At 41.5% G+C, this 16,239-nt stretch overlaps 1 protein-coding gene across 1 annotated transcript in view; it reads left to right on the top strand.

The window, feature by feature from the left end:
* Positions 1-8,262: 8,262 nt before the first annotated feature.
* The window catches only part of PARVA (parvin alpha), a 69,987-nt gene continuing 62,010 nt past the window's right edge, over positions 8,263-16,239 (top strand). The window contains exons 1-2 of the mRNA XM_068399354.1: positions 8,263-8,325; positions 8,565-8,774. Of these exons, the coding sequence (XP_068255455.1) occupies positions 8,639-8,774 (136 nt within the window). The 5' untranslated portion in view covers positions 8,263-8,325; positions 8,565-8,638. The remainder of the gene's footprint in view (positions 8,326-8,564; positions 8,775-16,239) is intronic.

Genomic DNA, 16,239 nt, shown 5'->3' with positions numbered 1-16,239 from the left:
AAATGCTTAAAAAGGCTTTTGTATGTCATAGATTAAGGTCCTTAAAATATGGTAAATGATAATTTAGAAATAGTAACCTAGACCCAAACAGTAGGGATAGGCTTTACAATCACTTGATAAAATACATCACAAATAGTATCATAGGGTGTGATGAGTGGAGTAGCAGTTAAAGATCTCCCTGAGAACAATTCCTCAAAAGCACTGCAAAAAATGTTGAGTTCGTAATGTCAACATTTGGTAGAAAATATTGTGGGTATATTTAAAGTACATTTATCTTGCTGCTTAAGAATTTATGCATATTTTTGCTTAAAGGAACTATCCCCTATCTTTTTTGTACATGTATTTGTAGATATTGGCAAAGCAGGTGTGCAGAAATTCTCCTTAGTATTTGGTGTAATTTAAGTACTTTCTTAAATGTGAGATAATTCTGCAATTTAAGATTGGTAGCATTCCTAGCTGTATGTATGATGCACTAGATTTTCAAACTGAAAAAACAAGGAGAAACTAAAAGACTCTTTCTTTTTTAATATCATTTTACCTCATGCGCTGAGAAGATTTAATGTTTTCGTTATTTCACAAATGGTGCTAATTTGCAGCAGTTGCCTATGGTACAGCCAAAGCTAGAAGCATTCCTGTTACAAAAGCTTTAAACTAAAAAACCTCTTGGTAAGTACTTGTAGGGAAACAGACACACTGGATCCTGTCACAATAATTTATGAATTATCTTAAGTTTTTGCTGTATTGTAACGAATTTAAAATACCCTTTCTAAAGATAAAAGCAAGATTTTACTATTGACCACAGACAAATAATATACCTCTATTGGTGCAAGGAATATACTATTGTTCTGCAATATTTATGTATTTATATTTATTTATTAGACTGTTTAGAGGATAAGAGTATCTGGTTACATTTTACAGTTTGGATGTTGTCTCTGATTTTGATTGATAAATGTATATTTCTAACAGCTATATATAGGTAAAGCTGTGCCTTGTAGAGTAGCTAGCTTTATTGATTTGGTAAATAAATTGTAATAAAATATGAATTAAGATTTTTAAACAATGTTCTCGGTTACCATAACTTGAAGGGATACCCTTAAAACATCAAATGTAGGGCTTTAACAATATAATTTGTCTTTTATTGCAGTGGAAAGACATAGCAGAATCCTTGAATGTGTTCCAAAATTACTATCAGACATTTTTTTTCCTGTCATTCCTAGGCTAAGCGTACCTGATCTTCAGGTTACATTTTTACTGAGATGGATTGCAGTGATTGATTTTTAAACTAATTCTGTTACTTAACATTGACACAAAGTAGGAGCAGGCAGGGCAGCAATAACTATTTTAATTTTCTCTGTTGAGATCTGCTGGTATTTCCAGTTTTGTAGAGAAAAATATCTAGATTTTATTACTGTTCCCAGAAGCCTCATCTAATCCCGTAGAACAAGACTGTCTAGAACATCTATCACCGTTTTCTGTAGAAAACTGAGAGTCATAATGCTTTCAAGATATTTTTTAAAAGTTTTACAGCAAACTTAGTGCTTTGCACAGGAGGGGAATTCAGCAGAAACCTCCAGTTGTATCAGTCAAAGATTGTTTTTTTTCACCTCACACTTGCAATCTAAAAAGTCCATTGACCTGAGTGTTGCTGCCATTCAAAGAGCAAGAGGAAGGGCAGTCTAATCCTGGGGAGGAGGTTGCTCCTTCTCTCTCCAAGTCCAGCCTGCTTGCCCAGGGCAGATGCACACACTGACATCGGTCAGGTTCGGGTTGCTCTGAATCGTTAGAAGCCCTGAGATTTCAGTTTACAGCAGATACCCGTTCGGCTATAAAACCAAATGTGAAAGAGTGCTTTCCTTCTAGCTCCAAAGATTTAAGTTATTGAGAGTATTAGAGTCAAGCTGAGGGCCATCAGCATTTTATAGACCTCAAAAATATTCTTTGCTAAAAAGATACTTTTCTGGATGCCATGTGGTCGTAACACATGCTCCACCCAAAACTGTGTGTCTGCTCTTGGGTGGAAAAACCTGTCAGGCTACTGTTACCCTGCCTGATATGAAGTACTTCACAAGATTAGATCCAAAAATGATCTGTGCAAGTGATTTAGAAAAACAATAAACTCTCAAGTCATTTAAAGCAAGTCTTCGTATCTCGTGAGAGCAGAGAAGGAGGGGGGGAAAAGGAGAAGCAATGTGCACTGTTCACAGGTCAATTTAATATGATTGGCTTGTATTAGAAATGTATTTAAACATTGGTTTGGTTATGAGTCTTCTGGCTGCTCAATCTTTTCTGTAAATTGACTCACTAACATAATAATTTGTTCATTTTTAAGTCCTTGGCACTGTCATTTTGGGGTATAATGTGATGTGCTGGAACATATTGACTGTATCTAAATGGACTAGATGTGAGCAATTTTCTATTTGAAAAATAAAATTATATCTCACTCTCTGAAGTGCCTGAATCATTTCCATAGCAATTTCTCTCCACCAGTATCTACAACGTAATAATGTGTGTCTAGGAGAGATCTATAGGTAAGAAATTATATCAGTGTCTTAATTCATATACTGGTAAGTAAATCACACCATCTTGCAGTTCACAGATTTATTTTATAGTTTAGGAATAGTGACACCCTGAAGTTAAAGGGCATTTGACTCTACCTTTAACACAAGAGGTTGAAAACTCCATGAGATCAACAACTTCCTCACGTTCTCACACAGGAATTCACCACCTAATTTCCTTAGGCATGACATACAAATTATAACAGGTCCTTGAAGACTTGAAGGAAAATAGTCACTGCATGGATCACTAAGAATTGGTGATCAAAACCTTAATTGCCAATTTTCAAATTCCACTAACTTTACCTCTATCAGATCATTTCGTTCTGTTGCTTTCTACCAGTGGGAGAGCCTTACAGAGCAAGACAACGTGCTGCTCAAGATGAGAAGTGGATAAGCAAGATTTGGGCTTATGTTATGCCTACTCCGTTGCCCCTTGCTCAATGACGCTGAACAGATTGATAGTTCTCTCCTCTTCAGAGGACAGATGGACAGCTGCTTCTCTTCAGAGGTCAAGGTAATTTTTGGCGTATTTGAACTGAGGTTTTTCTTCTACTGTCGTGTCCTTTCCCTTCCATCTTGTGTGCCTCACAGGCAGATGGGTGTAGTGGTGACTTCTCTGATAATACCACACCTAAGTTCTCAGGACTGCACAGGAATTACGTGTCTGCTGGGTTTATTGGAAGTAACAAGTCAGACTTTTATCCGTGTTCAAAATCTTGTAGTCATGTTGATTTCTTAGCTGGCTAGTCAACAGCTGGAGGACTTGGCTGGCCCGCGAGCAGGATGTCAGTAGAAATGCCACCATAGGTATTTACTGAGGTGCCCCTCCTATTCGCAGCACGCACACACACACACACACACACACACCCCCACACCCCCCTTGTCCCCTCTTCAAATGATCATAGGTCTAAAGAAACTCAATTGGACAAGAAGTTCAGGAAAAGGTTTTTGTAAGCCATTATTTGACTCAAGTTCAATCCATTTGCCCCCAAGGTAAAGGAATGCCTCACTGATTTTTAGGGTATTTGGCCAGGTTCCTCTGGGCACAGGCAGCAAACTGAAAGGTCTTGTGCTTTGAAACATCTGCTTTTTAGCTCAGTGCATATCTGATTTCAACTAAAAATTTCACTTTAGTTTAGTAGTCTCTTTCCAGAAAGATATACTCTGTTTGCTTTCTTGCTTGAGCAAGTAACAGGATGTGGTTTAGCAGATTGGAGATTCTGTACATCTTTTAAGACTTTGCTACTGTTAAGATCTAAAGCTGTCCCTGCTGGGTTTTGCATGGACCATACAGTTCTTGCATAGTTGAGCACGATGGGTTTGACATGTTAGCAGGCAAATACTACCCCTGCAGTCTTCATGGCAGCCACATCTCATGAACCTAGATCCTGGTAAATACTTCGTGATGCGTAAGGTATTTGCTGGATTTCACCTAAATCTCTTTGCCTAATATTTATGAACAAATTATGGTTTCTTCTGTTGGTTCTAATGAACTATGAAAAGAGACCTGGTGGCCCTGCATGCCACCAATGTGCTTGCTGGAATATTCATGTAACAGACATGTACAAAATTACAGGCACGAGTGAAGTGCACAGGTGAAGCTTATTAAGAAAAAATCATAATATTGATTTTTTTTCTAAAACTATCTCAAGAAGGCCAGACGTAAATGCAAGTAAACTTGGCCCAGTATTTATAACTAACTGATTGATGGAATGACATGTTGTCAGAAGCATTAAATACCAGGATGATGTTCTCATCTTACTGAAAAGTTTAAAACCCACTTTTTTCCTTTGAAACTTTCCAAATAATTAATCTCTATGACTGTATGCAACATATCTTTTGTATTTCATGTACATTTTTCCTCATTACATCTTAGTCTGTCTTTTTTGCTCCTTGATGTACAACAAAAAATACATTATACTTTTTAAGAATCTGGTTGGAAATACTTTCATATTTTTATGAAACTATGTTAATTTATTATTTGTTATATAATTTATTTAAAGAGAAGATTCTTATCCCAAACAAGTTACAAGTGGAGTAGAGAGCATAGCTCTGTTTTAAATTCAAGCATAAGCATATGCTCAATCTTAAATTCACCTTGTGAGCTGGAAACAAATTTATCCTCATGTGAGTTTTAGATGATGGTGGCAAGGAAAATTTGGAGCCCTTCTACCCTGATACTGATGCTTTCTGCTCTTATAACGTAGCCACATTGGGATGATGAGTCAGCCCTGGGCCTGTCTTATGGGGTCTGAAATCATGTGCAGCAAAGTCCTTTGGGATGTATAAACTTTCTTGTTATGGGTATGGAATAGAAGATGTGGATGTACAAATGCCTGCCGGGTATGGCTGTGCTTTACCTGCTCTCTGCACTGCCTCTCCCAGCACCGTGCAGAGGTGGCCACTGCCCACAGCCACGTGAAAAGGAGTAGGGCTTCCTAGTGAAATTCAAAAACACTTTGCTGCAGGACAGGGCTGGAGGCAGCTCACGCTTCCTGGCCTCCTGGGGTGGCCACGGCCTTACCTCACCTGAGGGAGCAGGTTCCTGGCGTGTCTTGCTCACAGACACGTGCAGGAGCACCAGGTCCTGCCAGAGCTGTTATCTCTAGGTACGTTGGGGCACTCTCGGGAAAATCCCCATCGAGAAATAGATGTTAAACATCTGTGAAGTAACCTGTGTGGAAATGCCTTCTTTTCTAAGCGGGCTCTTTTAATGTGCTGTTAACTATTACTCAGGGTGGGGCAGGCACATGCAGCAGTTAACCACATGGAATTGGCAGGTCGGTAGAAGGCTGACCGCAAATGCTTGGAAAAATAAAGAGGGTAGACTTTGGTCTAGTTCTGTTCTTCCTGAAGTCAGTGAAGGGTGTTACCGCAGGCAATCATAGAGACAGCAGTGGGTTGATAAAGCATTTTTGAAAATTCTACTTCCAGTCTTTAAATGACCAAATGTTCAAAAGGCTAGAGCAGAGGTACACCTAGGAGAAAAATGTTAGGAGAGAACTCCGAGGCAAATGAATATTTATTCATGGCCTTAACTAGCTTGGCTGTCACAGAACTCTTTCTTAATAGCCTCTCCCGTGGTCGGTATATTACGTACCCTGCCTCTTCCGCCTCATTCAGGAAGTAAGACTGTGATCATTCTGAGTCCTGTAGTAAAAGAAATAAAAACCAGGTGTGCATGGACAGATATGCAGGTGAATAAGAATTATTTGAGTATGTGGATTTAGCCTTCTTTTATTGCCTGGAAAAAGTATATAAATGATCAGGATACAATTAATTTGAGCTACTGGTTGGCTCATCTGTACGAACAAGGCATTGACAGGGAGCACGGTGAGAGGTCTCGTGGTCTGCTCCAGATTTCTATGTGCCAGATGCAGCGGGGCCAGCCTGGATGGCAGCCTGCTCACTACTATGTCCTGTGCATGGGATCATGGAGCATGATTGTGAAAGTATTCATTTATCAAATATAAAGCAGAGCAAAAACCTAGCCAAACAAAAATCCCCACTGAATTTATATGTAGCTTTTATTTGTGGTTAAAATATTGTATACGTAAGAGCTAGGCATTTAAAATCAACATTCCTGTATCTGCCATAACTTAGACCTTGTGCATATCTTTAAGGCCTTTTGTGCTGAATGCAATATTAATTTAAGGTCATACGTCCATATATATTCCCAGATCAAAAGAAAAAAAAGTAGCATATGTACTTTTAAATTTAAGTACCAGGGAAAAAGTTGTTGTAACTGTCCTCAAAGAGAAACATCATAAGTAGAAAAACACTACAATAATGTTATACCCAAAGAACCACAATAAATTCTGAAAGAAACCCATAAAAACACCCCAGTAAACTTAAGTCTGTCTGTTGCTTTAGCATTATTACCTAAAGCACAGAGTACTTCTGTCTCCAGATCTGATAAAGTTGATTTTAAACACATTAAGTTTAATTTAAAATTTATTTTCTCCTTGTGATGTGAAACACTCATAGCTTATGAGGCTATTAAATAAGTAATATTGCATTTGTCATTAATTTACATATCCTGAGTGTAGTGAAATAGAAAAGAAAGATTCTGGGTCAGCTATTTTGTGTGAGACTTGGCAAATGCATGTTGAATTCTGACTTTCCCGTACTGCACAACCCAGCACCTGTTACTGTTTGTGAGGTGTGTGGCTTGTTCATTCTGTCTTTAAACACAAACGTAGTGGTACAAGGGCAAGCCAAAATGCTGTCTCTTCTGCTGGGCCCACAAAGTCCTATATTGACATCTATGTATAGTCATTCAGGTGCAAATGGAGATTTAGTTGGGTCATTGCTCTGTTTGTAAATGCCACGGATTCACATGCATATAAAAAAAGGCTTGATGTGTTTATTTCTCCTTCTTTTGAAATAGTCTTTTATTATGCTCTTAAAAACTATTCAAAACTGTTCATCTCTTAATCCATGCACTGTGTGAACAGAACTCCTGTAAAAGGAGAATAGTGTGTGAAATTTGGACTGTTCTGTAGACAACAGCCCTGAGACACAATCGGTGCTATGAGTCAGAGAGCAAATGTAAGGAAAGCAGAGATTGTGCTAACGGTTTGGGCTCGTTCCTGCTTTTAACTGATGGCAGTATGGATGAATAAAGTTTTTCTCCAGGGTATATACTAACTGCATGCAACAAATACACATTGATGTCTACCTCTCATCAGCTAACCAATGTTACCGGCTTGTAAAAACACAACAATTATTAGCCGATTTAGAAATATCCTCATGGTAATTTCATTTCACTTATTATGCCTAATGGATAGCTAGATATTTGCATGAAGTGTGTGTGGCTTTTTGCCTGAATTGTTAATCGAGTGATTAAGTGGTAAGTGAAAGTAGGGCATCCAGATGACATTAATGCTGTTCCAGGCCTGGGTGCCTCCTGAACCAGTCACAGCAAATTACCTGTTTTGAAGATACTTCTCTCTTAAGCTACTCATCTGCAAATCAAAGCAGGATTAGTATAGGCAATCTATCATGCTAAGTCACCTTTCTTTCCCACTGGCTTTTATACTGCTCTGACTACAACAGTTGATTTCTTTGTAGAAGTGGATATGACGATGCCCGGATGCCCGCTGCCTCTGATGTATCACAGATGTAGCTGAAACCTACAGGCAGAAGAGCTGCTTTGCAAAATGTGCTCAAGACTGAAATGTATGTAATAAGCTTGAACTTTAAATTGCACGAAACTATTTAGTGACACTTTATTAGTTCGTTAGTTCTTTTCTATCGGTGCTGGCCACAGGGTGTGGAAACATCTGCCTGCAGCTGCGACCCCCCATCCTTCAGAGCATTCACTTACAAAGTTATGGATGAATTGGGCTGCCTGAGCCCTGGCCCTGCCTGCCTATACCTGTGTTTAACTTTTGGCACCCGTGTTAACTAGCACTCTTGTGCGTGAAGTCACCTGCATTGGTGCGTTTGACCAACCAGCCTGAGTTAGTGACGGGCTCCACTGCAAGGCAGTGCAAAGGTGGATGGACCACGGGGTGAGGCACCGGCCTGTGCCTCAGCGTACAGCCGGCCACCCAAAAAGCTGTGAGTCCCCCAGCCGGTCTGGGGACCCAGCTCCCAGGGGAGCGTGGCCTTCACACCACCCGGGGGCTGCAGCCCTCCTCCAGGCCCGGCCCGGCTCCCGCTGCCGGGCTTCGAAACGCCCTTTTCCTGAGCCTGACGGACCAGACCCCACGGGCAAGTAAAACGAGAACCCTCCGGCCGTGTCTGAACCCCCTGAGAGGGGCAGGTAGGGGCGCCCGTTACGCTGAGGAGGGGGCTATTGGGCGGGGGGGAGGGGGGGCTGAGGGGACCATTAGGCTGAGGAAGGGGCCGGCGGCGGGAGCCGTGCGAGGGGAGCGGGCCCTCCCCGGCGGGCGCCGCGCGGGCGGGAGGGCGGGCGGCAGGGAGGGAGGGAAGGAGCGGGAGAGCCGGGAGAGCGGAGCAGGAGCTGCCTCAAATGCTTGAAATAATTCCGCTTCCGTTCAGAGCCGGGAGCAGCCTCCCACGGCATCGGGGCCTCGGACCTGTCTCCTCCATCCCCGAGCGCCGGCTGGGCCATCATGGCAACCTCCCCACAGAAGTCCCCTTCTTCCCCCAAGTCCCCCACCCCTAAATCTCCCCCGTCCAGAAAGAAAGATGACTCCTTCCTGGGCAAGCTCGGCGGCACGCTGGCGAGAAGGAAAAAAGCCAAAGAAGGTAAAAATTACAGGTTTGCATGTTTCCTGGGAGTTACCTTAAAATGGGGGGGGGGAGGAGGAGGAGACAGGGGGAGAGGAAAAGGCTCTGGGGAGCGGGAGGAAGGGGCTGACTGGGGAAGGACGTGCGGGGTGGGGTGGGCAGGCGAGCTGCGAGGGAGGAGCGCGCTGCCTTGTCCCCGCGGCTTCGCAGGCACCGGGCCCGGTGCCGCTCCTGGGTGCCAGCGCGTCACGGCGGGGGAGCGCGGGCGGGCGCCAGCGGGGAGACACCCCACCCGCCCTCGCCGCCGCTGCTGCCGCCGCCGCTAAGGGCTCCCCGCGCCGGGGCGGGCTGTGCGCTGCGGCCGGGCCGGGCGGCGGCGGCGGCGGCGGGTGGGGGGGGATCCGCGGAGCTCGGGCCGGGTGAGCTGTGCCCCCCGTGTGGCCGGGTGGGCTCAGACCGGGTGAGCTCGCCCTCCGAGCTCGTACCGCGGGCCGGGGTCAGAGAGCGGCAGGGCAGGACGGACTGGGGTGCCCGGTCTGGAGAATGGGAGTGTTTCCTCCCAGAGGCGAAGCGCTCCGGCGGGCGCGGGCCGCGGCGGCCTGCGGACCCGCCAGACCTGCGGGCCCGAGCGCCACGCAGCTCCGCGCCGCTGCCGAGGCCTGGGGCTCGGCCGGGTTGCGGGCGCTGCGCGCCTCGGCCGTGCCTCACACCCCGTCAGCGGTACTTGCCTTTTAAGTTGTGGTGCAAAAACCCCAAAAACTTGACGCTCAAATCCTCTTGACTCGTAATGTGTTTCTTTATGATGTACAGCGTGGTCGGTACACATTGCTCTGAGAAACCAGCGTAATGCACTAACTGATACAGTGTTTGTAATAGTAATCATTCCTCAAAGGCTTAAAACTTAACCAGATTATTCTTGTACTAAGCAAAAACCTTTTGCCTCACGACAGTGGACCTTGAAGAACACTGAGCATGTCCGACAGTCTGGTTCTTTGTCCGTACATGTGAATTCATATCCACTGCCTACTGAATCAGCCTATTTAAAATCCCATGAGACAGAGAATTGGAATTTAGCCTCACTCACCCGTCATTTTCACAGCTGATGTTAATTTAAATACGATGCAAATAGAGCCAAAGCAATGTCAGTTCAAAGCAGTTTGTCAAGCAACGTTCATTGCTCGCAAGTGCGAAGAAGGGTATTATGCTCAGCAGACCCTTGCTGCTGATGTGTACGTGGGTACTGAAACCAGGCACAGTATTTCAGAGTAGCACCAGTGCTGCGGATGAGGATGATGTAACTGGGGAGTACAGCCCCTCACTCTGTAACTATTGCGTCACCTTTCTGAGATGCGTAGTCTTGCTTTTCAATTAAAACACGTTGCACGGTTGTGCTCACGTTAGTTGGGTTTTTCTGGACATTGCAGATGGCCCAGAAGTTGATGAAATAGTAAATAACGGCAAACTTTATTAGTTACACAGTTTGTTATATTACTCTGTTAGGGTATTCATGAATATTAGCAGCATTGAACTAGCAACAATTTTCTGTGATGAGTCTATATTGTAGGTATGTTTAGAGATCTTTAATTTAGCCTATTTGTAGTAGATTTAGTATGTCCAGTATTATTATTATCAAACAATGCTGTTTTCCTCAGTGACAGGTATTGTTAAGTCACAATCTCCAGCAAACTGTTAGAGGCAGCAGTTACTTTTATCCACATTCTCGTAATAAAAGATATATTCTGTGAAATCATATTTCTTATTACTTCTATGCCTGTGTTAAATTTATTGACTAAAACCTGCACCTGCCATTTCATTATCTCATCATATTGATATTTACCCTTTTGAAATTTTGGAACAACATTAGTGTTGTCCTTGTCCTTTGTGTTTCCCAATTTTCTGAAGTCTATTTAAAAATAGCAGTGTTTTGGAGAATTTTTTTTTAACTTTGTGAGGAGTTTGTTATTTGCTGCTGGAAGAAAAAGTGTTTTTAATATTTTTTAATATCTTAATATTAAATTAACCTTAACATCCTTCTTACTTCTGCAAGTATTTATCACATTTCTTTAGTGGAAGCACATACAGTGGTGAGATTGATACTATGCTATCTTCCTTGTTTGTTTCTTTTTAGCAGATTCAGATGGCTTCAAAGGTGGTAAATCCTTACTGTGAAGCTTGTCCTCTTCATGCTTCCTAATCTTTTCTCCACTAGAAATAAATATGGGTTTCCAAACTGTTAATGAGTCACCTTGTTTCTTGCAGGCTGTGACACACATGGGTTCCATCTTAAGTTGTGCTGCCACAGTTTATAGGGCTCCAGGTGTGTTTGAAGTCTAGCTAGGAACTTCATATAGGAGGTCAGATTGCTTGTTCATCTAGGCTCTGTTCTTTGATTTTTCTCCTGCTTTAATCGACCTATCTAGTGGCAGGTTTCCTATAGAGACAGGTCTTGGTCATAGGAGTGCACATAGTTCTTCAACTGTTAAGGCACTTAATGTATTAGAAAATGTTCAAGTAAAAGTCATAGGCATTTGAAAAAAAATGGTTTTTCTACTGGCCATGTTTAGACCTTCAACTTTTGTAAACTAGAATGAAGTACTCTTGGATGGCACCTTTACTCTTTCTTCATGTTTTTTGTAGAACATCAGGATCTATTCTCTGATCCAGTTTGTTAGTCTGATATAGATTTCTACCCCGTTTTGTTGTGAATGTTGATCATGTAAGGTCTTTAAATATGGTGAACTGCTAGTAACTCTTTAAAAATAATGCTGTGTTTTTTTCTGTATGGGGTATTCATTTCGCCTTTTACCTACTTAGTCTTGTGCTTTGTGATTTCAATATTCCAGTAGAGTAAATTCACGTTCTGGATTTTACCTATGTCAGTATTTCTTCAGGAGGCAACAATACTGGTTATTCCAATTTATTGTTATCTTTAATGTATGGGCAGTAGAACAAGCATTCTTTTAGATGAATGTAGACTACACAGAAGATGCGTCTGTCATCCCAGTGTCCTGATCAACTGGATTATAGACCTGGTTAGAGCTACTATGGCTTTTTTTCCAACCTGTGCACCCTCAGGGGCTACCAAGGGGCTGCTGTACATGCACCTCTGTTTTCTTCCTCTGCTGCATGCCCCTCTGTTTGTGTTAAGCCAGATCATGCTCAGAGTGCACACCTGGAATCAAAAAGCCAGGAGCAGAACCGGGTCTTGCAGCTTAGCAATAGGTCAAGAAAGTCAGTGGGACTTGGTGCGCTTATGATAAATATGTGTTGTAGGGAGTATACTAATTACATTTTAGTACTATATGTGTTATATATGTTGTTGACTGTTGTAGATGATATATGATTATACATATATGTTTTTTGTATTTATGCCATCAACAGGCATTTTGATCATTGTTAAAATTATATTTTTATATATTGCAACAATAGAGCCAGTGCCAGAATGCTCCACCAAATGAAAATCCATTAGGATCTGAAGTGATATTACGGTGAAGAATAACGTAGATTATTTATAAAGAGAGTAAAGTCTATTTCATTTTAGATGTAGCAAAAGTAGTTTATAATACAATATAAAATGGATTTTCTGTAATAACTTTAATTTATGTGTATTAATATATATAAAAATATATGACAAGCCTTTCCTTATGGACTTCAAAGTTCTTGGCAATGGTAAGTATTCCACCCATGTTAGAATGAGAACATTCTGGACAAGTGAAATGAATTCTCTAATATCACAATACAAGTTGGTGACCAAGACAGAAAGAGTAACCTGAGATACTGTTACTTGATATATCACATGTGATATAAGCAGGGATTAATCATACCTTAAGACATATGAAAATATATTCTCTAATATTTAATGACAATGTTTCATAAGATCTGAAATTTGAAGCTCAAATTTGCTTATGTCGTCATCTGTCACATAGGATCTTAACCTGATTCTCGTTTACAGTGTCTCATTGACATTGGTGTAATTCAAGGATGAGAACATTGTACTTTAGTCTTTCCTGTGAGAGCATGAGCAGCTGCATCTTTAAATAGTGTATAAAATATGTTAAGATAACAAAAATTACAAATGATTAAATATGTTTGGAATTAATTATAATTAGCTTTTTATCTAGTGAGAAAATTGTGAGATAACACTAGCATATTTGATGACCTGTTTATGGCTGAACTGTTATATGCAAAAATTATTTGTAGTTTGTAGTAAGATTCTGTCCCTTTCATTCCTAAAAAGCATTCAAAGACTTAGCCACCCCATACGTGCTACTGGAGGATTCCAGGCCTTATCTAGCAGCAGTTATGAGGCATGGTGGATCTCATTGTATTAGCAAAAACCAACCACAAATTAAAATTTTTTGTAAGCTCCTTATAATAGTCTGCATTGTGTACTAAACATATCTTTATACAAGTGCAAGGAGAGAACAGAACAGTCTCCTTTTATAGATATGGGGGTGTGTGTTGGGTTATCTTATGAATTTTTCATGGTGGGTTCAGTAAGGTCATGTGTGATTGTCCTCCTTGAATTTTCCTGGCCTGGCAATTACAGACACAGAAATTTCACTCCTCCTAATAGCTTACCTTAGTGGAGAATCTTAAGAATTGGCCCCTGACATGCTAATAAATCTATGACACATTTGGGAACAAAGAGCAAAGTTCAGAATTGCTTAAATTGCATAGGAGCAGATGGGAAACAGACAGCGTGGACCCATGAATTTGGTAGAGAGCAATTACTGCTCATTCTATGGGCTCAGTTGATTTTCCAATTGATATGACATCAATTTCAGTAATTTGACTGCTCTTCTGCCTGGTTTATTTGGTGTTGATGGGCAGGAGAAGGCATGAATTTTCTTCTAGCTTCCACTTATGATATTTCTTCTTTTTCTTTGGTATGTCTTGTTTTGATTTCATTGTGGTATTTGAGGTCACCGTAGGCAGTTTGCTCTGTATAGGGAATAGTATGTTAACAGTGTACAGTATTGTAGGTTCTACTGTTTCTTGATGTTAACCTTCAGTGCTTTGTTGTGTGAGAGATCATGCCTTCGTCTGGCTGTGGGCATTTTACTATGAAATAAATGTATTTCTTAGTATACAAGAAGTGTTCTGCTGAATTTTAATTGCCGTATTTGAATTATTTTCTCTGGACCTGCTTTTGCAACTTCTTTTTGTGTAATGCACTACTGGTGCAAAGGACTATTTTTTTCTATCATCAGTAGACTTTTGTTTTGCTTGTCTGTTTCTCATGTGAGAGATTCTAGACTAGCTTAAATGCTTTGCAGGGTTTTTCTTTTCTACTGCTCTCACCTGATGCTGTATTTAAAATGCAGATGAAGCTGAAAGAAGAACTGATATACGTCCTACCATTGTATTTGTTGATATGTAGTGCAAACGATGAAAATGGGCCACCGAATGCTGTTTTCATACTGGTGCTTTGAAGACAGCATATAGCATCTTCTATGAAAATGAAATGGCATGGGGAAGGCTTTATCATCACTCTTCTGTCAGTACTTTTGAATTTCTTTCTTTCACTGCAGCATATCAGTACATTGACCCCAGGCCTTCTTGTGCCATCAGAATAGCTGAACAGCTGTTTTTGATCTCTGACATAATGCACTTTACCTCCAACCTTAGTGTGTAGCAACTGAAATGTGCTTATAATCTTTCCCCTCTATACTGTGTTACATATTCCCATGTCCCTGGTGTAATGCCACAGGCACATCATAGACAGCTGTGTAGCTGATGCTGGACAAAACCTATTAGTACCACCACTGAAATAACAGAACTTGCTCCAAGGCAATAACTAAGTACATAAAATACTTCTGTTAAGTGGAAGGAACGTGGAAAGCGAAAAGAAAAATAGAGGGTAGACTCACCTGCTTCGTTTGTTGCCATTTCATTGCTACAAGCCTTCTGAGCACATCTACAGCATATGAAAGGAAGACAAACTACTCAAGAGAAGAGCATTGGGTTTTTATTCCATCTTTTGAATCCACATTGTCAGAGGATATCTGGGGAGGCCTCTCTGCTCCGACCGTTGAAGGGATTGCTCTGTAGAAAGAAAGATAATTGCCTCTGAAATGCTTCTGTCAGCGTAGACAGAATACCCAACTGTTGCTTATGCTGGGATGGCAATAACCCTCCAGGTGCAGCTCTCAGGCATGTATGTGAATGACAGCTCCAACGTGCTTGAAGCTGTTTGTCACCTGTCAAGCCATGCTGCACTGGGTTTGTGCGGGTGAAAGAGTAACTGCTGTAGCCTTTGGTAGCTTTTGGGTCTGCCTCTCTCTTGCCTTCCCACCTCTGCCTCCTCTTTCCACAAGTGCTGCCCTCTGTAATAAACAGAAACTAATCAGCACTGTAAGCTGTTATCTGTAAGACACTGTTAAGCATCTATTATTGTTTATATGTGGCTAAATTGAGGTCTGGGTCCTATTGTGTTAGGCACTATACTTTCACAAACAGTGTGAAGAGCCCCTGCATGCAGTAATTTGCAACCTGGGGCTCTTTACCTGTATATCTTGCAGATGTTTTTTTCTTTTTTCCTCCTGTAATCTGCATTTTAGCATTATTTCTGGCATTTCAGTTTTTCTAGAACTCCTGATCTCATTGGGAATTTTATCTAATGCATTTTCTCTTTGTTTTTGGTTTCAAAAGACTTTTTTTTTCTTTTTTCTTTAATAGGCTTTGGCTTTGGTTGGTTCAGAAAGCATGAAAATATTACCTGTGAATGCATTTCTGAATCTCAGAAGTCACAGATAATCCCAAACTTATTCTAAAAAAGTCATTGTTTTAACCAAATATTCATGTAGGGCCCAGTCCAATTGTGCTTGGTCCATGTGTTTCATCTACAGCAGTCAAATGCGTAGGAACGTGTGAGTCCCGGATGCCTGCATTTTTGCCAGACAGGTTATTGAGTCTCTATCCGGAGGTACCCTGTCACGGTAGAGCTGAGCATCAGTGCCTGCTTTATGTGAATGTCTCCTAGCATGTGTAAACATATGTGAAGGGATTAAATCATATAGGATTGGAAAGCATAGGATACGTAAAATGCACCAACAGCGTTGAAATTAGCACAAAACACAGCACTGCCAACATCTTCTCTGCCAGAGAGGAGGCAAAGGAGTCCGTGGCGGTGTCTCATAGGAGGCTGCAGGACCCATGGGTGCAGTAGGGAATGTGTGTGAAGAGGGGACAGAGCCCCTCCTGCCTCTTCCCACAAGAGCACCCCAATCGTTAAGCCCATCCAGTTGCTTTTGAACTAACAAGTGACACAGAATTTTTTTTTCTCTCTTCATGATTAAGTTCTGAAACATATTGCTATAGGATGTTTTGGATGTCAGAAATATTTTTTAAAAGGGAGAGGGGCTAAAAATGGGTCTGGGTGGATTCTAGATAAAAAAAAAGATATGTCTGCAGTGGCCCACGTGCAAACCATGTAGGCCATCATAGACATTTCAGATTCAGAAATCATTCAATACCTGTC

The sequence above is a fragment of the Nyctibius grandis genome, chromosome 4 (genome assembly GCF_013368605.1).
Source record: "Nyctibius grandis isolate bNycGra1 chromosome 4, bNycGra1.pri, whole genome shotgun sequence".
NCBI classification, from domain to species: domain Eukaryota; kingdom Metazoa; phylum Chordata; class Aves; order Nyctibiiformes; family Nyctibiidae; genus Nyctibius; species Nyctibius grandis.
Note: the sequence above shows the minus strand (reverse complement) of the source record. Positions and strands in the feature narration are given on the sequence as shown.